General features: G+C 37.1%; 1 protein-coding gene across 1 annotated transcript in view; it reads left to right on the top strand.

The window, feature by feature from the left end:
• LOC121062876 (contactin-associated protein-like 4) overlaps positions 1–26,483 on the top strand; it is an 87,903-nt gene that overhangs the window by 7,729 nt on the left and 53,691 nt on the right. The window contains 6 exon segments of the mRNA XM_040543162.1: positions 7,381–7,584; positions 7,771–7,955; positions 9,996–10,139; positions 12,668–12,929; positions 20,560–20,709; positions 26,366–26,482. Coding sequence (XP_040399096.1) covers positions 7,381–7,584; positions 7,771–7,955; positions 9,996–10,139; positions 12,668–12,929; positions 20,560–20,709; positions 26,366–26,482 — 1,062 coding nt within the window.

Genomic DNA, 26,483 nt, shown 5'->3' with positions numbered 1-26,483 from the left:
GAATGAACATTTCAAGCGCAGGCATACAAGCAGGGAATTGCTGCTGTGAGGATGGCATGATGGGGAATGTTTTAACACTTTGCCTGTGAAATCAACACAAGTGGACACCTCCCTGAAGTACCTGCATGCTAACATACACAGCATAGTGAGCACAGAGAAAGAACTGAGGTCTTCATGTAGTTGAGTACTACAACCTCATCGACCAAAAATACATGTTGAGATAGTTCGCATGGCTGGAGTGGTGCCATGGATGCATACAGGCTGTTTAGACAGGATCACCCAGGTCAGTGAGGAGGGCAATTGTCATTTATGTTATGAGAGCAACAGGGATAAATGAATCTCTTCCTGGGTACTGTTGATGAGCTATATCAGTGTTAATATAAGATTAGATGGCAGACCAAATGTCAGCACAATGCTGGCATTGTGGTGGATGTCTGGTATAGACTGCCTGATATGGGAGAAATAGATGAGGCCTTCTTCAGACAACTGGAAGAAGTCTTAGATTCTCATCCTAATTGGGGACTTTAATCACACTGATATCTTTTGGAGGGAAAGCACAGAAAGGAATAAACAATCCAAGTCTTTTATGGAATTCTTTGATAATAATTCCCCAATGCAGGTGATCGAGCAGCTGACCAAATGATATTCTCTTCTGGCCTCATACTTACAGACGAAGAAACACTGATTGGGGATGTAAGTCAGGACATCCTTGGTTATGACAACCATGAGACTGTGATGCTCAAGATCCTGAAAGAAGAGAAGAAGACAGACAGCAACATAACAGTCCTGATCTTCAGGAGAGCAATTTTTTTTTTTTTTTTTTTTTTTTCGTGCTCGGAGACATAATTGGAAGAGTGACATAGAAGATGATCACAGAAAGAAGAGAGATCCGGGTTGATTTTAAAGGATCATTTCCTCCAAGCTCAGGAAAGGTCCATCCAAACAGAAAATCAAATAAAGGTCACCATGGATGAGCAAGAAACTTCTAAATGAACTCAGACATTAAAAGCAAGTGTACAAGAGGTGGAAACATGGCCAGGTGATGCAGAAGGAGTACAGAGACATTGTCTAAGCATGCAGGGGTTTTGTTAGGAAAGCCAAAGCACACTTGGATTTGAATCTGTTAAAGGACATGCAAGACAATAAGAAGTGATTCTACAGGTATACAGCAGTAAAAAGAAGACTAGGAAAAATGTGGATCCACTGCTGAGCACTGGGGATATGGGATCTGATAGTAAAAGACATGGACAAGGTCAAGGTACTCAATGCCCTCTTAAACATTTGCTGCTAAGTCTTGATTTCAGGAATCTCAGGTACTTGAAGGCCCAGGAGAAAAGTACAGAGCACAGGAGACCCTCAGTAGAGGAGGATCAGGTTAGGAAACACATAAACAAATTTGAGATATGTAAACCAATGGACCTAATGGGGAGTGACTAAGAATGCTGAGGGAACTGCCAAGGTCAATTTGGGGTCTGTATCATTTATCTTTGAAAGGTAGTGGCAGTCAGGAGAGATTCCTAAAAATCGTGAGAGCAGAAGTCCCAAAATCGACACATGGTATCGACACTGGTGGGGGCTGAGAAACAGCCTTGTCTTAAATCTCCTCAAGGGAGGGATAAAATGATTTCCAATCTAAAACCAGCAGAATTGATGGACTCACAAGCCATGAGTGGCTGGATCCTTGTCTTTGCTTTGTGCAGAGTTAAGAATCTCCCCCTTGCCCGTGAAGTGCCCCTACACAACAGATACCATGCTCTGGGGCTCAAAAAAGGAGTGGATGCCAACAACAACAGTGGTAATGGTCAAGACCCAGGAAAGGGCAACTTTAAAAAGGTAGACCGACATACCATTTCTTTAAGAACCAGTTTCATTAAAAAAAAAAAAAAAAAAAAAAAAAAAAAAAAAAAAAGCACACAGTATGTTGGTAAATGAAGATTCTGTTCTGAGAGGCATGAGGCACCCATTTGCCACCCAGACAGTATCTCAGGAGAGGTTTGCTGCCTGCCTGAGACCTGTATTTGTGACATCACAAAGAGGCTACCAAGCTTGATCAAGCCTATCAAGGACTATCACCCATTCCTGTTTTTTCAAGTAGGGACAACTGAGGCCTCAACAAGGAGGCTATGAAACATCAAAAGGGTCTTTATGTCCCTTGGAAAAATGCTGAAGGGATCAGGAGCACAAGTACTGTTCTCCTCAATCCTCCCAGTTAGAGACTGGGACCCGCAGAGGAGGCAGCATATGGATAACTTAAATGAGTGGCTGCATAGCTGGTGCCATGATCAAGGTTTCAGGTTCTGTGATCTCGGGTGTGCTTTTGAGAGATTGGACATGCTGCCATGGCATGGGGCACACCTAATCAAATGGGGCAAGAGTGTTTTGGGCAGCAAGCTGGCCAGACTCATTAGCAGGGCTTTAAACTACATTTGGTGGGGGAGAGGGGATGTACCTATAAGTGTAAGAGAACCACTGAATGCCAGTGCTTTAGAAATGGCAGGGAAACACCTGTGAATCATCCCACAGGTATTAGGAAGGACTCCTCTAAAAAGGCAACATGACCCTTAGCCCAGCTGAAGTGCCTCTACACCAATGCATGCAGTATGGGAAGCAAGCAGGAGTTGGAAGTGACAGTGCAATTAGAAAACTATGATCTAATTGTTATCACGGAAATGTGGTGGGATGATTCACACAGCTGGAATATTGAAACGGAGGGCTAAAACTTTACAAGTGAGACAGGCAGTGAAGGAAGAGTGGGTTTGTTGCCCTCTGTGTTAAGAAATGGATAGACTGTGAAGAGTTACCTCTGAGAGAAAGCCAAGAGCAGGTTGAGAGCCTGTGGGTGAAAATTAAGGACCAGACCAACAAAGGACATCCTGTGGTTGGGGTCTACTACAGGCCACCTTATCAAGAGGAGCCAGTTGAAAAGACCTTCTTGCTTCAACTACAAGAAGCATCGTGCTCAGAGACTCTCATCCTCCTGGGGGATTTCGACCACCCAGATTTTTGCCGGGAAAGTGATGTGGTGGGAAGTAAGCAATCCAGGAGACTCATGGAGTTCACTGAGGACAATTTCCTCATTCAGGTGTTGGTCAAACCAACCAGAGGAGAAGCGGTACTGGACCTGGTGCTCACCAATGCAGAAGAGCTTATGAAAGAGGTTAAGACTGGAGGAAGTCTGGGCTGCAGTGACCATGCCCCATTTGAGTTTGTGATCTCAAGGGATACAGGCCTGGCTAAGAGCAAAGTCAGGACCTTGAATTTCAGAAGAGTGAACTTCCAGCTGTTCAAAGAATTAGTGGATGCAATCTCATGGGACACAGTCCTTAGGGACAGAGGATCACATCAGAGCTGGCAACCCGTCAAGGATTTTTTTCCTCAGAGCACAGTAACTATCCATTCCCCTGTGCTATAAAGCAATCAGGGGGGGCAGAAAACTGGGATGGCTGAGCAAGGACGTGCCAGTCAGACTGAGGCAAAAGACGGAAATGCACAGACAGTAGAAACAGGGCCACATGCCTTGGGAAGAGACAGAAATGCTGTCCAGATGTGCAGGGATGGGAGCAGGAAAGCCAAGGCACTGACAGAACTAAATTTGGTGAGGGATTCAAAGAATAACAAGAAGGGGTTCTACAGGTACATTGGCCACAAAAGAAAGACTGAAGAGAGCGTATCACCTCTGACAAATGAAGACAGAGAAATTGTAACAACAGATGAGGAGAAGGCAGAGGTACTTAAAAACTTCCTTGCCTCGGTCTTTATACTGGTCAGACTTCCCCCATCTCTTGTGTCCCCAAACCTCTAGGCAGGGGCAGGGGGAGCAGAGTCCCTCCCACTGTAAGCAAAGAGCAAGTTCAGGACCTCCTGAAGCAACTTACTAACTACAAGTCTATGGGCCCTGATGATATGCATCCCATGGTCCTGAGAGAACTGGCTGACTTAGTCGCCAAGACACTCTCCATCATATTTTAAAAATCATGGCAGTCAGGGAAAGTCCCTGGTGATGGGAAAAGAGAAATATCACTCCCATTTTTAAAAAGGGTAGAAAGGAAGACCCATCAAACTACAGACCAGTGAGCCTCACCTCTGTGCTTGGCAAGATCATGGAACCGATCCTTCTGGAGGCAATGTTAAGGCACATCCAGGAGAAGGAGGTGATCCGAGACAGCCAGCATGACTTCACCAAGGGCAAATCATGCCTGACCAATCTGGTGGCCTTCTACGACAGAGTAGCTGCATCAGTCGACAAGGCAAGACCGACTGATGTCATCTACTTGGACTTTTGTAAAGCCTTTGACATGGTCCCACACAACATCCTAATCTCTAAATTGGAAAGATATGGATTTGTTGGGTGGACAATCCAGTGGATAAGAATTGTCTTGATGGCCACACCCAGAGAGTAGTGGTCAATGGTTCTATGTCCAGGTGGAGGATGATGATGAATTTTGTCTCTCAGGGGTCTGTCTTGAGACCGGTGTTTTTCACTGTCTTCATCAGTGACATAGACAATAGGATTAAGTGCCCCTTCAGCAAGTTTGCAGATGACTCCAAGCTGAGTGGTGTGGTTGATACCAAAGAATGAAGAGATGCCATTCAAAGGGATTTGTACAGGCTGCAGAAGTGGGTGCATGTGAAACGCATGAGGTTCATCAAGTCCAAGTGCAAGGTGCTACACCTGGGTTGGGGCAATCCCGGACATGAAGAACTCATTGAGAGCAGACATGCAGAGAAAAGGTTGGGATTTCTAGTGGACAAAAAGCTTGACATAAGCTAACAGTGTGTACTTGCAGACCAGAAGGCCAACTGCATCTTGGGCTGCATCAAAAGAGAAGTGGCCAGCAGGTCAAGGGAGGTGATTGTCCCCCTCTACTTTTCCCTTGTGAGGTCCTACTTGGAGTGCTGTGTCCAGGTCTGGAGCCCCCAACGCAAGAAGGATGTGGATCTGTTAGAACGGGTCCAGAGGACGACCATGAAGATGATCTAGGGGCTGGAGCACCTCTCCTATGTAGAAACGCTGGGAGAGCTGGGCCTGTACACCCTGCAGAAGAGAAGGCTCCGGGGGGAACCTCATTGTGACCTTTCAATACTTAAAGGGGACTTATAAAAAAGATGGAGAAGGGCTCTTTACCCAGGTAGATAATGATAGGACAAGGAGGAATGGTTTTAAACTAAAAAAGGAGAGATTTAAATGAAAGATTAGGAGGAAATTCTTCACTCAGATGGTGGTGTCACTGGAACAGGTTGCCCAGACAGGTTATGGATGCCCCATCCGTGGAGATGTTCAAGACTAGGCTGGATGAGGCCTGGGCAACCTCATCTAGTGGGTGGCATCTGTGCCCATGGCAGTGGGGTTAGAACTATATGATCTATGATGTCCCAAGTCATTCTATGATTCTATGATTCCATGAAATGTTTTCCAAACATGTGAAGGACAAGAAGATTACTGGGACTATTCACCATGGAAAGGAAATAAAGGGGAAATCATGCCTAACCAAACACGCCTTTTCCAGTTAAATAAGCAGTTTGGTGAGTTAGGGGGAGTATTTGATGTTGCTTATATTGAGTTTAGCAAGAGTTTTGACATTGTTACAAGAATAGCCAACTGATAGGTATAGTCTATTTAAGTGGACAAAGAGGCGGACTGAAAACTGTCCGTCAAATTCTGTCACTGATGGTATTGTAATCAGTGCCACACAGTCAAGCTCTTCACATTCACGTATCCATTTATGGTATATCTGGTTGATACTGGTTACAGTACTCTTACATCTTCAGTATTGATGTAGATAATGAGTCAGAAGGTACCCTCAGCAAATAAACATTTGGAGAAGTGATTGAGACGTCATGGGTAGTGCTGCCATTTAGGGGGACATGAACAAGCCTCTGCCTGTAGATGGCTGACAGGAATCTCATGCAGTTTAACAATGCAAAATGCAATTATCTTCATTGGAGGAATAACCCCAGCAAGGGTTTATGAGAACACAGTAGAATCTGACTGTAGCTTTACAAAGAAAGACATAGGGTCTTGACACAAAGTTGACCATGAGCCAGCAACATGCCTTTGCAGTTCATAAGGACAACACCATTGTGGATTGTTTTAGGAAGAGTGTCAACAACAGGTCAAAGAAGGTGATCCTTGCCCTCTACACAGTCCTGATGATGAGATACATATGGAGCACTGGGTCCTGTTCTGGAATGCCCACTGTAAGAAAAACATGGACATATGGGAGCAAATCCAGGAAAAGACTACAAGTATGACTAAGGTACTGGAGTGTCTGTGATATGAGTAGAGGATGAGGAAGCTGGGAATGGAAATGAGAAGGTACACAGAGGGGTCTTACCTCTGTGCATAAATATCTAACAGGACAGATTCAGGATCTTTCCAACGGTGCCAATGACAGCAGTAGAAGCAAATGGGCATAAAGTGAAATGCAACAAGTTCTGCTTAGACATAAAAAGAAGTTTTTTTTTTTTACTGTGATAAAGGTTGAATGCTGGCGTTGGTTGCCAATGTGGAGTGGCTGTGCATCCTTACAGCCATCCTCGGAAATTTTTGAAACCTGACTGGAAATGGCCCTGAGAAAACACCTGTAACTGAGTGAGGAATTTGGATGAGATGATCTCCAGAGGTACCTGTCAACCTCAGCCGTTCTTTGATTCTATGATCTTATGCCCATACTAGAAAATTGGTGATACAAAGTAATTGTAAACGTGTTCCAGGTTCAAAGTTGTAATTCAGCTTAATCAAACATAATTTATTTAACATGTCAGTAAAATACCATTTGATGAAGAGAACCAGGCCCTACTCATAACTAACAAACCTTCAGATCAAAATATTTCTGTTTCTACAATAGTATGCCATAGTATTTTAAACTGCTTTACAGCTATCCAGACTGATTTTAATAGCAGATTAAATCTACACCCTGCCATGAGGGCCCTGAATATCACTGTAATGTAATGTAATGTAATGGACTTTGGATTTTCCTTTATTTCTTTATTTATTATTTGATTAATTTGAATTAATTGTAGATAAATTAATGGAGATTTTCCCTCTAAGAATACAGTCAGAGAAAAAATGGTCGAAGTACTTCATGGCTCAAAGAAAAAGAAGACCTTTCAGCCTATGAAGTTAGTATTACACTGGAAGACAAACCAGAATCTCTTCTGTTTACCTTGCTTTATTATTATTAAGTGACAATGACATAATTAGAACAGGCCAGTCTTAACATTTAGGCAAGAACAGGAACAGTAGAAACCAGCTACACTCTACTGGGCAGAGGTAAATCTGACAGTATTAGTGCGACTTCATATTGTATTGAAATAATCCACAACTGTTCCTTTTATAGACATAGCATTATACATTATCTTTCATTTCTTTACTTCTAGGGTCCGAGGTGGTTGGTTTTGATGGGAAAAGTTGTCTAATTTACACATTTAATCAAAAACTCATGAGTACACTGAAAGACGTGATTTCTCTGAAGTTTAAGACAATGCAAAGTGATGGAATTCTCCTCCACAGAGAAGGACAGAATGGAGACCACATCACCCTGGAATTACTTAAAGGAAAGCTGTCCCTTCTTATTAATTTAGGTAACAGCTACAGTCTCATAAAGTTAATATATATATATAATATAGTTATTACATATTATTTGACTAAAACTTATTTTATTTCACTAAGCAGATTTAAATATATAGTATATGATAAATTAGCAGTATATATTTGAATATTTATATTTTTATATGGAATTAATAGTTTCTTATTTTTCTTCTCTCAAGGTGATGATAAAACTCATTCATCTAATACCCAAATTAATATTACCCTGGGCAGTCTTTTGGATGATCAACATTGGCATTCTGTTCTCATTGAGCACTTTAACAATCAAGTAAACTTTACAGTGGATAAACACAATTATCATTTTCATGCCAAAGGAGAATTCAATTATTTGGATCTTGATTATGAGGTGTGAAAATTATCCTTCCTTTATTATATTTATTAACTTTGTTATATAAATGCAACAACAACAACAACAAAAAGCAAAGGGGATAGAGCTTAGGGAAGTTTTAATGGTTGAGACTTCAGGGATTATCTGCTTTGGAATGAACCAAAGAGAGGCATTCTTAAATTATTAATATTTTGCTGGAGCTGCAACTGAAAGTTTTTAATAGACCAACTTTTTCATCTCAGAATTCATTTTTTCTTAAATATTCTATTTCAGTACCACTGAAAATGTGTTAAACAATTTGTAAACACAATTTAAATAAATGTATTTATTATTTTTACTTTAAAAATATTACTCTTTAATAAAAGCAATTAGCCCTAGCTCAAAGTTATTATTCATGGCTTGATGAAAATTACAAAAAGTCAGTACAAACCCGTATCACAAATGCTTGGGATAAAACTTAAATTCCTGTTAAATCCAGCAAAAGTATTATGAAAGAAATCTAGTTTACGCAAATAGTAGAATGATGAAAAAGAGTATATGTAATTTGCTGTGATAGTTTCCCACCTGTGGGAAACCATATGGAACCACTATTTCAGTCTGTAATTTGAAGATGGGATGCATGATGTTTGCCCCGTCCTGTTTGCTGGAGGATATGATGATAGAGTATCATTTGAGCCTGCAGATCTAAATTATTTTTTTCTCCCTATTCAAGGTCTTAAGCAGTTAAGAGAAAGATTTCATGCTGTTCCATATCTGCAGTATCCCATCTCAAGAATATCATTCACAAGACTGAAGTTATAATTTTGTTTAAAATTTCTGAGTCTAAGCCACAATGCTAAGACTTTGAGGATCACACCTAAATAAATAAATATGCTTGTTAATTTCAACTAAGTGGCTAATATATCCATTTTACCAATATTACAAACTCATCCTTCCTCTCTTCCAGTACAAGGTAGAAAGGAAAGCAAAAACTGGAAAAAAACAGAAAACTTCCAAAAGACTATGAAAAGATGTATTTAGAATTGCATTTCTTACTATCAACATTTCTCAATGTAATAATTTAATGATGCTTATGCCATGACATATCTCATTCTTTATATATAAAATGATTGTAAACATTAAGTGAAATTTCAGAATGAAAAGATAATTAGCTTCAACTGATCTTTCCTACAATCATTCTGAATGCCAAATGGAATTGCTTTGAAATGAGTGAGTTCAAAAGTTCACTTTACTAATATCCTATTTCTAATAGTGCCCAAGTGTGAAAACATAGACCAGAGAACATGTGAAGTCACCTTTCTGGCAGTGCTTTTCTAAAATAATACACTGCTTTCTAACACTTTCTGTCTTGGGGATTTACTGAGACATACTGATATTTTTGCACTTAATAACTTGCAATGGATTTTTATTTTTTATCAAATCTTGCAATGCATTTCTGAACTTAGCTAAACCTACAGCATCACAACAAAGAATTGCACAGCTTAACTAACCATTCTGAGAGCGAAACATTACCTTTGTTTTGTTTTTAATCTACCCCAGACTAATTTAATTGATGTGCCCTGGTTTTGTGTTATGGTAGTTATGATTTACACGTAGTGGAGAGGTCAGCTTCAAATTTACTAAAGAAGCTGGAAAATTCTGTTCTCCCTTTTAGCATTGTCCAGATGTGTCTGTACACACTAGACCTTGTCCTTCTTCTCCCTTATTTTGCAGCTGTAATGGACCCTTAAAAATGATAATTCTCTATACGAAGTTGCGGTAAAGAGGAAGGATATATATATATATGTATATATATATGTATATATATATATATATAAGGCACATGTATAACTTGATTATATATATATATATATATATACATATTGCATATGTATAAACTTGATATAACCCTATTCTTGTTAGTCTGTTCTTTTAATACACAGATGTCATACAAATAAATAGTCATGAAGTAGTGGATTCAGTATTGGACAATCTTTGACTTCTTCTCTTACATTATTAGTAACTTCTTTCATTAGAAAATTACTTAATAGTATTATTGATTTCTCTTCTCTTTCTAAGCTCAGCTTTGGAGGGATCCCAGTGCCTGGAAAATCAGGGGCATTGTCACGCAGGAATTTTCATGGGTGTTTTGAGAATATTTATTATAATGGAGTGAGCATTATTGACCTGGCCAGGAGGCATAGATCTCAAATCTCCTTCGTGGTAAGAGATTCATAGTTCAAAAAAGAATAAATAAGTAAAATAAAATAAAATAAAATAAAATAAAATAAATAATAATAATAATTAAAAAAAAAAAAACCACAAACAGCCACTTCCCTATTCAACATGTTGATATACAGTTCTAATAAAATCCTTGTTGTTCAATTAAAGAAAAATCTATTAATCACCTAATTGGAATGTTTTATCTCTGCTATTGTAGATATTCATCCAGTAGATAATGCAGGATACATTTTATTCTTCAGATCTCTAGCTAATATTTAGGTGTGTATGGTATCTCAAACTTGTATGATATATCTCTGTTTTACATGTACAAGAAACAGTCAGCTATACAAGATGTACCTAAACTCTTCTAAACACTGTCTTTCACTTCTGTACCTGACAAGTAAAAACACCACCAGTACATTTTTAAAGCTTTCTATTGCTGAGGATGCTGTTCCATTCTGTTTTCTTTAGAGCATTGTAATTTGATAGATAAGTTCTGCTTGTCAATTTATACCGTTCTTTGAAGAGCTGTAATTTAGGTTGTTGGGTTTAATACATTTGTTGTGACACAGCCGACAGCTGTAGTAGACAAATCCCTACCATTTCAATAATTAACAAAATTTCTTCTGCTACAGAAAGTTTTCTACTAAAGAAATAAACAAACAAAAAAATTGTTTTGTCCTTTGTTTCTTTTCCTTATTTGGAACATTCAGGGACAATCTCTGTTTTCACTACTTATTTATTCATTTATTTAACAACCAGCAAAAGAAGAGTTATGATGGAAAGTATCAGTTCAAAATAAATAACTAAATAGGAAATGTTACCAATATTTCTCTGTCCCAGAAAAAAAAAAAAAAAAAAAAAAAAAAAAAAAAAAAGGATGTTGGGATGTAAATCTCTTCTTTTCTGAACTTCATTGAAGCACTCCATAATTAGCTAAATTGATACCTCTGTACAGCTGTACAGTATCCTGTCCATGATGATGATAGACGTTGGGGAGGCTCTCCGTGGACTAGAGAATGTGAAGCTATGAAATTGTTGGCAAGAAATTTCATTGTTTTCATCTCAGATGACTGAACTGTTGTGCTACTTTCAAATCTATTTAGATGTTTTATAAAGTAAATGTGCCAGAAAGTATCTGTGTTACTACAGAATCCGTACTCAACAGCCACTCTGCTGGTCTATCAGGCAACTGTCCAAATAATGAGGAGGGCGAATCTGCAGATGGAAATCTTTTAACATTTGATGCAGTTTCTTAATCTGATGACTTCCTTTTTACTGAGTCTGTTCAGTCAACTATTCATCTCTCTACAGATGAGTTTATAAAACAGAGCCTTTATTCATCTTTATATTTTCCTTGAAGGAAAAGAAAACAGGTAAACTTTAATGCCTTGCCATGCCAGGGGCAAGTGAGATTTTTTTCTTAGATTGATTTTATAGTTTTATCCTATAAGGTCAAAATTTTATGTGCCTTTAAAAGTTTAAAAGCTCTTTGTGTTGAAAAGTTGTTAAGTGTGCTTTAAATTCTAAAAAGTTTGTTTTAGTTATCATCTGTACAGAACTACTTAGCTATATTTCAAATGATGGCAAGCCATTAGATCAAAGTACATGTTTTATCACTATCAGGAGTCATAAAATATTAACATACTTTAATATCAGACTCAAAAAATATATCACTTTTCTTATTTATATCAGTTAGTACAACTGCAGATACAGCTAAAGCTCAGAGTCAATGAACTCACCCTCAGATTTATTTAAGCACCTAGGAACCAGTGATTTCAGGAACAGTCAAGTACAAAATAAAGGTTAGATAATTAAATATTAATCGTAATCTGATCCATGTGGGCCCACTGGAAAATAAATAAATAAATAGATAAAATAAGGTATCTTCTTTTTTATAAAGTGCATGTTTCATATTTACAAGTAGTAAGAATTTATATGAGCAATTTTCACTGATTATTTCTGAAAATAATACTGAGCTCAGTAAACATCTCTAGTTGCATTGAATCAGAATGACTGCTACTTGGTCCAGAATACTTTTTTTTTTCTCTCTCAGATTTAACACTGCCATAAACACTGGCCCAGCCCAGAATTTTTCTCTGCATACAAGCATTCAGGATTGTATAAATATTTATACAAAACCTAGCATTCTGTGGGATTTTATCTGACATTCAGAAATTTGTCAAGATCCTAATGCTTCTTGTGGCAGAGCTAAAATAAACTCAAAGTGGCTCTGTTTAACTACTGAAGTATCGTTCAATCACCTAATTTAGGATCTTACATCGTTCACTCAAAGGTTTTTACCACTCTTTGCTTGGGCAGATATGTCTGTTCTTCCAAAGAATCAGGTAAACATTTCTCAAACTGGTGATTTTCTTACAGATTTGTACTTGGTTTTAGACTAAGACATTCAAGAGTGTTAACTTTTATGCCAAATCTTTTGAAACTATGTAGTGTTCATGCAAAAGTTCTCATGACGGGTTTTACCCAAATGTTCCTAATTCCATTCTTGTTTCATTTATTTCTAGGGCAACATATCTTTCTTGTGTTTAGAGCCACATGTAATTCCTGTTACATTTCTGAGCTCCAGGAGTTACCTGGCACTGCCTGGCACTTCGGGCCAAGAAGAAGTTTCCATCAGTTTCCAATTTCGCACCTGGAACAAAGAGGGACTTCTGTTATCTAGTAAAGTACATCGGTCCTCAGGTGGTTTCCTGTTATATCTGAGTGATGGGAAAGTTAAAATCAATCTTCATAAGCCAGGCAAAGCCTTGAGTGACATTAGTGCAGGTAATAGAAATGAAGGAAAAACAACAAAACAAAACAATACAAAACATTATTGTGCAGAAAAAAAAAAAAAAGAAAAAAAAAAAAAGAACCATGCTAACTAACACCTGTGTCATTGACTTAGCTTGCAAATTTATAATCCCAATTTTTTTTTGACTTCTTTATTTTCTTAGCAATTTGTATACGCTTATATGGTTGTTGGTTTATTTTTATATGATTTTTTTTTTTTCTCAGTGATTATTTGAGTAAAAATTACTTGCAATAACACAGGCTGTGAGTTGAGTCCTTAATTTGGGTATATGATATTTACAGCTCATGTGTATAATCTAAGAAATGTATGATGCAAGTTTTCCAGTTGTGAAATATAATCAAGTTAATTTCTTACTCTATGAAGCTATTTGTCAGTGCATTTACAAGGTATCAAGTAACTCATTTTTGTATAAATTTAAATATTAGTACATATATTTTGTTTGTTATTACCTAGAAGTCTCAATTACAGAACTTTCTATTACCTACATATAGAAAACTTGCCAAACACCAGGTTGTGTTCCAGGAAGCTGAGGCAGGCCTGAGTCTATATTAAGAAAAAGATCTATAGTAACGAGAAAAATGAATGAAGAAGTTGAGGAGGCTCAATAATTGAGAACCAAAGGTTCATTTTTTTGTAGTTAATCACTGAATTGAGATTAGATCATCTGTTCTTAATAGTGTGTTTTGCAAAATATCCTTCAGGGTGGAGCTGAGATTTCCAGAGAGCAATACCTTCTAGTCTCGTTCTGACATATTTCCCCACTGGAAAACTAAAGTATAAGGATAATGACATGAGGAAAATATAGTAAGATGCTAAGTCATGTTAGAAAGTTGTCCATCTGGGATCTTGAGAAGCTCCCAGCTTTCAGTTTCAGGTTTCTTTGTTTGTTTTCCCAGCAACTGAGGTTAGGAGCAAGGAGACCACCTGTTCTACCAAGAGGCTCCTCAGTTTTCACGTGCTGCTAAGTGCTTGATGTAAGAACAGGAAGACTGCTGGCACAGTATGTTTCAAGCAATGTGAGAGCAGGACAGTGTCAGCTGACAAAGTCTTCATCTTCCATGACTCCTTCAAAAAATGGAGAGAAGCAGTACCATCACCATATGATAATATCAATACCTTCACCTAACATTGTTTTGTCAGCAGTATACTCTGCTCAGAATTCCAGCTGTGATGCATGGAGTTTCTTATTCTTTTTGTAAACAAACTGAATTTTGCCTCTTTGTTATACAGGGGTAAAATAGTAGTGCCAGAATGAGTTCTTACACAGGAAAGGTGAGACTAGAGTTGAGATGGATACATAGAATTCCAAAGAATATTTAAAGATAGGAAAATATCTCTGGGATTGGTGTGGATTTTGCATGAACAAAGTTCTAGTTTGTCTTGAACAATAATGAATACAGTATGTAAATTAAGCTATTACTAAAATAAGTAACAGATAAACAAATAATCAAATTATCGCTAAAATTTATTTTTCCCCAATCCTTTTTGAATCCCACAGCACTGAAAAAAATCTATGTAAAAGAGAACAAAGTATTCACAAAATCAATAATCAGCAATCAAGAAAAATCACTTATCACGAATAATGTCCTTGGCAGTATGAAGTAGATAAAGAACAAAATGCAGAGGCAAGCAGAGCAAAGAGACAACAGGATTTTAAGTTGAGACTTCCTAAATCTTAGGTCCTTGCTATTATTATTATTATTATTATTGTTGTTGTTGTTGTTGTTGTTGTTGTTGTTGTTGTTAATATTAATATTAATATTATTATTATAGGTTGGTTCCTTACTTCAGTTCTTGGTACAAAATGATAATTCTTTTGAAGGAAAAAAAAAAAAAAAGTTTAACACAATTCCGGTGCTTATTATGTCTCTACAGACACGTAATGATTAAACATAAAATTTTAAACTGTTGATTATTTTAATTCAGGAAAAGACCAGTAATGACCATGAATAATGTTAAAATTTACTTAAATACTTTTTTTTTTTTTCTGTGTGTAACACTAAGATCAGCCTTGATATTTGTTGTAATCAAAAATAACTGATGCACAAAGAGTTTCATTTTCATGACAAGTAGCTTCCTCAGGCTCATCATTTTAAAATGTCGATTCCTTAGCAAGAATGTCACTGGTGTGAAGTTAACAGTGATAAATTTGTCTTTTAGAAGCTATTTCAATTGCAGTTCAATTAGATGATATATGTTAAAGAAACTGTGGTCATGCAGCGTCATTTTAACAGACCTGTTGAAGGTGGTGGCACTTTTAACATCTATAGACTTGTACACAGAGCAAATTATTCAAAGTTGCAATACAATATATAACATATTAGCTGAAACACCCCACAATAAATCTTGATAATCTGTGCTGAAATAGAATTTAATGTTATTATTCTATAATAAGCTTACTTTTCACGATATTTAGCAGGAGGAATTGTGTCTGACTTTATGAGGGCAAAACACTGAAAAAAAAAAAAAAAAGAAAAAAAAGGAAAGAAAAAGAAAAAAGAAAACCAACTTATTCTCTTCTAAGAAAGAAGTTATCTAACAAAACCATATATAGGACTTTTTCTTGAGTTTCTGAAGTGCTTATTGTTGCTACACTCACTGAAGCAAATCAAGCCTACATCTAAAGACTGAGTAATTAAATTATGGATGGCTGGACAGTTTTTTTCTCCTACGACCAGTCTTATGACCTGTCTTTCACACACATGCAAAATTTGATAATTAAATCAGAGCACATTTCTTTGTGCACAGTTCTTCAAAGATCTCTTCAGCCATATCAAGAAGAGGAGAACAGCATATTAATTAATGAATGATTAAGCTATAATAAGTTATTTTATAGAATCATAGCTTAATATCTTTGTTGCCTTTTTTTACTTGTTGGTCATCAATATTCACAAAGAAATAACATAGATTTAAAAAAAAAAAAAAAGTAAGAAGGAAGAAGAACACACATTAATGTGACCAATTTGAATTAAAATATGTGTAAATGTTTGAGAAGTTATTACTCAGTTTCTCCACATGACCCTGTCTTTCTGTGAAGCTTTATTTCATCACAGATTTTAATTAAATGATGTTAACAATCATTGCATTTGGAGGTTATACTTTGGACTAATCTAAACTCTAAATATAGTTTCTCTAGACTCTAAATATAGTTTCTCTAAACTACCTGATCTCCCAATAAGCTATATACGTCAACTTTTTGTATATATGTTCCTAAATTTGGAAGTTACTGTTCAGCAAGATCTTTCACAGACATTAAAATGATACATTAAAATGATGGAGGTACTACTAATGTAAATAAATAGATATATTGTTTAATAGTTACATTATTACACATTGAAAGTATAAATTGTTATTATTTTTTCCTTATTTTTTTTCTGCAAAAACTTTTTAAAACTCCTGCTAAACCACCAGGATGTACAACTTTCAGGTGGAATAGATATGTTAGCAGTCTCTTGTTTGCCACCATTGATATAACTCCATACCTTCACTCAAAAATGAACTTAATCAAGGTTCTCAATTCCAAGGCTACGATAAGCAGTTTTCTCAGGAGTGTTTTGTGCTCTCATGATATGGTTCTCTAATCCCAGATCTAACTTAAGGCACTTTTAGACTCTTAACCCTTCTTTGAGCTAGATGGACATATAGTATCCTTAATGGACATCTTGGTATCTTTATTCATACCAGCCTGGATGAAAGAGATAAAATACACCCCATCCACCCACCCCGCTTCCCTGCCCTACTCTGCTGTACCCCAATCATTTACTACATCCCTATAATGAGCTACAGAATACATAACAAAAAATGCAAGTCTTACAACTGATTTTCCAGCAACCATGTGATTTTTCTACTTAAGTATTAGTGCAATCTCCCTTATGGTAGGACATTCTCTTACCTATTCTAACATTGATCAGGAAGACCAAGCAGATGAGGCCCTTCTATACAGATAGAAGAAACCTCGAATTCACAAGCCCTGGTCTTTCAACCACCCCAATATCTGCTGGAGGGACAGCACTGAAGGGCGTAGGCAATCCAGAAGTTCCTGGAATGCATTGTTGATAACTTCCTTCTCCAACTGATAGAGAAGTCAGTGAGGAGAAGTGCTATGCCAGACCTCGTTCTCACCAACAAGAAGGGATTGGTAGGAAATGTGAAACTCAAGGGCAACCTAGGCTACAGTAACCATGAAATGGTGCAATTTAGGATCCTGAGGGCAGTGAGGAGGTAGCACAGCAAGCTCGCTATCCTGGACTTCAGAAGAGCAGACTTTCCCTTCTTCAGGGATCTGCTTGGTAGAGCACCATAGGGCAAAGCCCTGAAGGGAAGAGGAGCCCAGGATAGATAATTAATATCAAGGGTCATATTCTCCAAGACCAGGAGTAATGCATCCCAAAAAGGACAAAGTCAGGCAAAAATGCCAGGATGCATGGATGAACAAGGAGCTCCTGGCCAAACTGAAGCGGAAAAATGAGGTCTACAGAGGGTGGAAGCAAGGACAAATATCCTGGGACAAATACAGAGAAATTGTCTGTGCAGACAGGGTTCAGGTTAGCAAATCTAAATAGAGCTTCTAATAGGCTAAAGCCCTATTAGAATTAAATTTGTCCAGGGACATCAAGGGGAAAAGATAAAGGTTTCTATAGGTACATCAGTGATAAAAGGAAGTCTAGGGAAATTGTTGGCCATCTCCAGAGGGAAGCAGGAGAATTGGTTACCCACAATATGGAGAAGGCTGAGTTACTCAATGAATTTTTGCATCAGTCTTCATTGGCAAGAGCTCTAGCCACTTAGCCCAAGCCCAGAAGGCAAAGGCAGGGACTAGAAGAATGATGAACCACATACAGTATAGGAGAAGATCGGTTTCAAGACTATCTAAGGAACCTAAAGGTATAAAACTCCATGGGACCTGATGACATCTGCGGGAAAAGGGAACCAGTAGATGTAGTTGCTAAGCCACTATCCATCATATCTGAGAAGCAGTGGAAGTCTGGTGAAGTTCTCACTCACTGTAAGAGGGGAAATATAGTCCCCACTTTTAAAAAGGGAAAAAATGAAGACAAAGGGAACTGCAGACCAGTCAGTCTCACCTCTGTGCCCAGCAACACCATAGAGCAGATCCTCATGGAAACTAGGCTAAGGAATATGGAAAATAAGGAGGTGACTGGAGACAGCCAACCTGGCTTCACTAAAGAGAGATCGTGCCTGACAAATCTGGTGCCCTTCTATGATGGGGTTACAGCATTGGTGGGTGGGGGAAGAGCAACTGACATGATCTATCTGGACCGGTGCAAAGCGTTTGAAACTGTCTGCCATGATATCCTCGTCTCTAAATTGGAGAGACATGGATTTGATGGATGGACCACTTGGTGGGCAAGGAACTGGCTGGATGATCACACTCAGAGAGTTCCAATCAACAGCCCAATATGCAAGTGAAATTCAATTATGAGTGGTGTTTCTCAGGGGTCAGTATTGGGACTGGTACTATTTAACATCTTTGTTGGTGACATGGACAGTGACATTGAGTGCACCCTCAGCAGCTTTGCAGATGACACCAAGCTGTGTGGTGAGGCTGACATACTGGAAGGAAGGGATGCCATCCAGAGGGACCTGGCCAGGCTTGAGATGGGTGTGTGTGAACCTCATGAAGTTCAACAAGGCCAAGTACAAGGTTGTACGTCTGGGCCAGGGCAATCCCAATAACAAATACAGGTTGGGTGGAGAATAGACTGAAAACAGCCCTGAGGAGAGGAACTGGAGGTGTTAGTTGATGAGAAGCTCCACGTGAGCCAGAAATGTGTGCTTGCAGCCCACAAAGCCAACTGCATCCTGGGTTGTATGAAAAGAAACATGACCAGCAGGGCAAGGGAGGTGATTTTTCCCCTTAATTCTGCCTTCATGAGGCCCCACTGAAAAGAGTCAGGCTCCACTTGGTACACTTAATGCTCCCTTGCCTTGCCTTGCCTTGCCTTGCCTTGCCTTGCCTTGCCTTGCCTTGCCTTGCCTTGCTTGCCTTGCCTTGCCTTGCCTTGCCTTGCCCTGCCCTGCCCTGCCCTTTTCTTTACCCTGATTGTAAATATACTGCACCTGCTAGTACCCTCAAATGACACTTCTCATAACAGATTGCAAACAAAATTAATTGCCAAAACGTTATCAGAAAATCTGTGACTATGGTCCTGTGCTTTCTGTGATTATATTAGAAGAGGGAATGGTTGCTTGAAGTGCAACACAGAGGTAATCTATGTGCCATAGTTTTTATATAATTCCACGTAAACTGGGCATAAAGCAAAAGTTACTATTATTAGAGGATAAGATTTCTTCTTGTGTAGTCCCTGACAAATATACCAGTTGAAGTAAGGAAACAAGTCATGTAAATGGTGCATATATCTAATATTGTATTTAATATATTACAGACAGTTTCTAAATGATATTTTATTTGAGTTTAGAAGTAATTCTAAGATTTATCTCTTAATTGTATGCTGAACTTTCGTGTTTAGACTATGCTAGTTTGGAATATATGAGTCCTAGTTATAATGCAATTTAGTTGTTTGAACCCTGTCGCTTTTACATTTTGCTTCTTTTCCTTCTGTTTGAACAAATCTGTTAACTATCAGAATATTTATTTCTAGAATATAGAGCAAATTCTAGAGAGTACTATAAAAATACATGAAATTTCAAGAGGGAAATCACATCACAAACCTGAGACATTGCAGTCAAGAAAAAACTTTAAATAACTCAAAGGCTGTATTCTTTGTAGTTCTCTCAAAGAAGTATTATAGTTCTAAAACCACTCAAGGACATAATTGACTTATACCACTTATGTAAAGATAGTAAGTGTTTATGTGCTGCCTAGAATAAAATGTATTTAAATCTATATATGCAGGCGTGTTCCAGGATAACTGCTTTGGGTATATTGCTTCATTGCTCATTACACTTACACAGACAGAGGTATTGTAAATTGGTGTTAGAGGCTAGACGCCGAGAAAGTAGCCACCAAATTTACCCATTTATTTCCGATATATTTTCCATGTTTTCCAATATATTTCTAAGAGGAACTGAAAATAAAATAAAAATAAAAAAATTGACATTGACATGATGCTTGATGAAGCTTTTTACATCTACAGAATACAGTTATTTTTCTGCATTGTAATGTAATGACTACCTTTGATTTTAAAAGATGAAGAAATAACTTGTGACAGTGCAATAAAAATGTGTATTATGTGTTAAACACTGTATCAACCATCACAAAAATGCCGTGGTGATAACCTCCTCAGATTGAGAGGATACTTTTCATAGTCCCTACATTAAATATATATGTTACTGATAATTAGGAGCATTATAATGGTAAAGCTTATTCACTAAAATACTTTTTTTTTTTTTTTTTTTTATTTAAATCAGAAGTGAAGCAAGGGAACAGACAAAGTCTCTGCCTTTTTTTTTTTTTTTCTTTTTTTTTTTTTTTCCTCCCCTTTCATTATCTCCTGGAGTTGTTATTTTGGCTATGATTGCTACTGTACTGGTCTCTTCTCTTTTCTAATTTATAACATCCAGATAATATAACAAATAATGGGTGTCTGTCCTTCATTTTGCTTTTTGTTTCCCTCCTAGGTGCTGGATTAAATAATGGTCAATGGCATTCTGTATTCTTCTCTGCCAAAAGAAATCGTATCACCTTAATAGTGGACAACGATATGACCTCATCTGCTCATTCCTCCATATCTCTGCAAATTTATTCAGCAGACACATTCTACTTTGGAGGTAAAATATGTTGCTTATTTATGCTGGCAATATCACAGTTAAATGTAAATTTTTGCAGACATAGCTAATCAAACAGCAAGAATGATCTGGCTTGCTTCAAGCCTTTGTTGTCTAACTCAGATATCTCTTAGAGTACAGGTTTCTCAGGAACTGCTATGATATTTTTGGGTTCACATTTCTTAAAAATTTTATCATGCTAAGTAGAATAAATTAACACCCTAAATCCTTTGTCAATTTCTAGAACATAGTTTTCTAGTATCGTGTCCTGATAATTAAACTTAGCATGGCTGACAATCAATCAAATATCAATCAAATAGGTACACAAGTCTCTTTTGTTATGCAGCCATTGTGTTGCTAAGTCTCCCTTTTTTTTTTTTTTTTTTTTTTTTTTTTTTTGGGGGGGGGGGTGGGGGGGAGATTATTACTATATTTTCTGAGAATCTTCCACTGGGCTGACTTCAAGACTTCACCTGAAGTGCATGTTTACTTGTGCAAATATCCTCTACTGAAAAAAAAATAATGTTTTTGACCACAGTAGCACAACAATATTATGTTTGGAGAATGTAACTTCTCTCTAAAAGCTTATAGGTGTCCTAGTTTCACTAGAGCTCTGAACATGAGCTGGCAGTGTGCCCAGGTGGCCAAGAAGGCCAACAGCATCCTGGCTTGTGCCAGGATTAGTATACCCAGAAGGACCAGGAAGGTGGTCGTCCCCTTGTACTCTGCTCTGGTGAGGCTGCACCTCAAGTACTGTGTTCAGTTTTGGGCCCCTCAATACAAGAAGGACCTTGAGGCCCTGGAGGATGTCCAGAGAAGGGCTACAAAGCTGGTGAAGGGCCTGGAACACAAGTCCTAAGAGGAGTGGATGAGGGAACTGGGGTTTTTTAGTCTGGAGAAGAGAAGGCTCAGGGGAAACCATATTGCTCTCTATAACTTCCTGAAAGAAAGTCGTGGGGAGCTGGGGGTCAGCCTCTTCTCACAGATAACTAGTGATAGAACTAGAGGAAATGGCCTCAAGTTGCACCAGGGGAGGTTTAGATTAGAAATTAGGAGACATTTCTTCTCAGAAAGAGTAGTGAGGCACTGGAACGGGTTGCCCAGGAAGGTGGTGGAGTCACCATCTCCGAGGGTGTTTAAGGAAAGTTTGGAAGTGGCACTTAGGGACATGGTTTAGTGGGTGATATCGGTAGTAGGGTGATGGTTGGACCAGATGATCTTGGAGGTCTTTTCCAACCTTAATGATTGTATGACTCTATGATTCTGTGATCTTCTTTTTAAGCAGAAAGTCATCAAATGATTTTGTCATTAATATGTTAATTGATATAATTTTGCAGGTTGTCATAAACCTAGATAAGTTAGGAATGGAGTGCATAATAGCAACATTAGACAGAACATTAGACAACAACATTAGACAGAATCTGAATACATTATTTAACACTACCTTAAATCTTATTATAAAAATAAATAAAAATAATAAAATTAATATAAAATTAATATAAAAATTAAATTAAATTAATCAATTTATTTAATTAATTAATTTAAATTAAATTTAATTTTAATCAATTATAATATTTATTCTATTTACATTTATTTATATTTATTTATTTTTATAATGTTTATTTATTGTATTTATTTAATAATAATTATAATAAAATTAAATAAAAAATAAATAAATTGATTAAATTAATATAAAATTAATAAAATAAAAAAATATTTAAATATTGTAATTATAAATAAATAAATAAATAAACAAATAGATAAATAAAAGTCAGAATATGTATAAAACACTAAATGCATCTGGACCAAGTCATTGTCCACAGATTGGTTACCTTGGAGAAAGAAAAGAAAAATGCTCACAAGCAGAAAGTAAATCTAGGAATTGTTACCAGACCATCTGTGGATTTTTCAGGTCTGGTATCTAGCCTTCTCTAGTAAAGATACGTCCTGAACTGGTTGATAATCAGAGAAAGATACAGAATATGGACGTTGAATAGCAAGAAAATATTTTGTAGATTTTTATTTCTACATAGGTCCAGGTTCCCACATTTCTGAATACACCAGTGAACGTTGCAGGGAACATTGCCATATTCTACCATCAAAATGCATACAGTGCATTTCCAAGTTTATAAAAATATTTACCATTTTTCTGTATGCTGGTTGTTTAAATATGAATAAGAGTCTTCCAGAAGAGATGCCCTGGGGACAAAATGGTCATTTTACTTGTTATAAAGAATACAGAATACGCAAAAAAAATGCAGAAGTTTAGCTGAGGAAATGTGTGATAAACATGAAGGTAATTTAGAATTATGTCAGCATAACTCCTAGTCAAGAATATACGACAGCTCTCAGTTCGTGGAATAACGACTTTGCAACTATAAGGAAAAAAGATATTATTTAAATTTGCAATAAGCACATGGAGTAAATTTAATTATTAAACTATTTCCTTCTGTTATTAATCTTTGGCCCATAATAATAAGGAATCTCACTTTCAGTAATAGTCATTATGCGCTGACTTTTCTCTAACAGAACTAGAAGAAAACATTTTAAAAAGACAGATAATAAGAAAAATCTGAGGCAAAATCTTGTTGAACAGAGAAGTTAGAGATGTAAACTTTTTCTGCATTCACCTTTTTAAATATTTATTTTATTTTATTTATTTTATTTTATTTTATTTTATTTTATTTTATTTTATTTTTTGGTATGGACTCCCCTGGAAGTCTTTCACTCTCAAATGAATGTCGGTTTTTTTTTTTTTTTTTACCACAAATGACAGATTTTTTTGTTTGTTTGTTTGTTTTTAACATTTTATTATATAATGCTATAGAGAATTTGTTTAAGACCTCTAATTGATTTATCAAAATGTTTGTGATACTGTAAGGTTGTGCTGTTCCTGTTTAGATTTCAGCAAATCCACAGATTTGTTATTCTTACAGCAATATGCAAAGTAGTTAATATACATTTTCCTTTAGAAAGGTAATAACAGTTTTGAACAGTTTGGTACCTCACCAGCGAAAAAGACACTGAGAATTTATTTACTTATTTTATGTCATTTAGTTCATTTTCTATTATATACTTCTTAAAAATATATCAATTTTATTTTTGTTTTTGCATATTCCTTTGAATATATATACCAGTTTCCATTATCATTTTGCTTCCTGGAAAAATAAATCTATGCACATTCTTTGCAGGACTTCAGAAAATACCCATTTGCTCTGTGACACAGAAAAGTATCTTAACAGTCTCTGCTTCCTAACATCATGGAACAAGAAACTTTCTGAATATTGTAAAACAAAAAGTAGTATTGTTTGATTAAGATCAAATACGGCCCTTGCTCCAGAATAAATATTGACCTTTGGAAGACAGACAAAGATAAAAATATTCAGGCATATTTTGTCATACAGTGTTCAGCTGTCATAGGGAAAAACTTCTCAATTGATATGGTTTAAACCAAATCAGCTTTTATTAATACTGTTTATTTAGCTGGTAATAAGTAAATTGCATTTCAGGATCATTATCAGTAAAATAATATACAAATTACTGTATTACATACTTTCAGAATGTCAATCATAGACAGGAATTCCAGAGGTTGCCTAGTCCAGTCTCCTGCTCAAAACCAATCTGATTAGATCAGGATGTACAGATTATACACCTCCAAAGATGGAAATCTCCCTAACTTGTTCCTGTATTGAACACCTTCATGGTTAAAAAGTATAAATTTATTTTTGCTGATATGTGATTTGAATTTGCCATTTCTGTTTGTTGTCTTTTACCTCTCCTCTAATCACTGTAGACTTCCGGAAAGAGGCTGTCTCCTTCCCTGCATCTCCTTCTCAGATATCTTTACCTTTCCTCCTTAAGACTGGTCAGACCCAGCTCTCTCAGCATCTTAAAATACATCCTGTCCATTCAGCTCCCTTGACCATACTTGTGACCTCACACAAGGATGTCAATGTATTTTGTTTATTGGGAAGTCCAGAACTGGACATGGCACTCCAGATGTGGTCTCACAGTCACCAAAGACAGGGAAAGACCACTTGTCTAGACTTGCTGGCACTACTTTTGTTAATTCCATTACCCTTCTGTGCCATAAATGCACATTCATGTCTCTTGGTGCATCTGTTGTCCATCAGGACACCAAGACTTTCTCTGTGGATCTGCCTCCTAGGCAGTAGCCTGCACTGTTGCATGGGCTTATTTTATCCCAGAAGAAACACCTTGTACTTGTTCTTGCTAAACTTCATGGTATTCCTGTCACCCCTTTTCTCCTGCCTGCCCAGTTGCAGCCTTGCCCTCCAGCATATTGACCCTTTCCCCCAACTTAGTATCAGTCACAAGCATTCTGAGAGTGCACTCTGTCCTGTCTTCCCTAATGTTAGTGAAGACGTTAAACAGCATAGTTCCCAGGACTGATCCCTGAAAGACCACTGAACATCAGCTAGCCTTTCATCATTGATTGTCCACTTATCCCACTGACATCTCATCAATCCAATGATATGGAAACTGCAGAAAACTGCCAATGGTTTTGCTAAAGTCAAGGTATAATCCACGTCAGCTGTCCCTAATTACCTTTTTGTACGCCACATAGTGTATAAGAGGATTTGCTCCATGAACTTCCCAGGTAGTGAGGAAAGGCTGACTAGTCCCTGGCTCTCTGGGCCCTACTTCTTGGCCTTCTTGAAGGGGAGTGTAACATCTGCCTTTTCCAGTCATCAAGAAGCCCACCTAACTACCAAAATATTTTAAGGATTAAAATGATAATAATTTAACAGTGACAACATTGGATGTTGCGATGATATTGGCTAGCTCTTCCAGTGCTCTCAGATACTTCTTAAACTCTTTTTTTTCCTCTTCTGTGGCTACTACTTCTCTACCTCATACTTTGCTGGGACAAGGGAAGTCTGAGGTTTAGTCTTTACCAGTCAAGACTGAAGAAAAACGGTCTCAGGCAATTCTTCAATTCCTGAGGCCCTAGGCCCTTGTCATTTGATCCTCAAAACATGTCCCTGAACAAACCAACATGGTCTCTTCTGAAATCCATAGCTGTACTTCTGTGTTTGTTTGTTTGTTTTCTCACTCTCTTGTCTCTGAATCTTAAACTCCACAGTCTCATGTTTGATGCAACAAAGACTAGCCTTGATGTTCACATCTTCATTTTTTAACTTGTCTAGGAGCAGCAGTTTTCAATAAAGCATCTTTCCCAGTTGGTTCATGGATTACAAACATCTAGAAATTGTCTTCATTTTTCAGAAATATTCTGGATAGTTTGATAAAGAAAAACCCTTGTACTTCGTAGCTCATTTTCTCTGACTTCAGTTATGACTCGAAACTTGTCCAGATCACAGTCAGCCTGTATTTTAACCCAACATTTTGTGACTAAGATCATTTGGTGAACCTGTTCACATCTTGATTCCCTTAATTGTTTTGGAACTGCTGTTTGGGTTATCCTGTACCCTGTAGCAATGACTTGCACATATTATTAAAAGTAAGATTGAACAGCCATATTTCTTTACTCTTGCACAGACATGACAAATCAGAAGTGTTTCTGGATAAACCTGGCCAGAAAATTTGCTACACCTGAAAAATACCAAATTCTGCTATATATATAATATTTTCATTAAAGTATTTTTTTCAGCTCCAGGATTTATGCTTCTTTCAGGCTGCCCAAACAGTGAAAACAATTCTGAATGTAAAAGCTCATTTGGTGGCTTTCAAGGATGTATGCAACTCATTTCTATTGGCAACAAAGCAGTGGATATGAACTCAGTTCAGCAAAA

Source organism: Cygnus olor, assembly GCF_009769625.2.
Source record: "Cygnus olor isolate bCygOlo1 chromosome Z unlocalized genomic scaffold, bCygOlo1.pri.v2 SUPER_ZH, whole genome shotgun sequence".
NCBI lineage: Eukaryota > Metazoa > Chordata > Aves > Anseriformes > Anatidae > Cygnus > Cygnus olor.
This window is presented reverse-complemented; position numbering and strand designations above follow the sequence as displayed.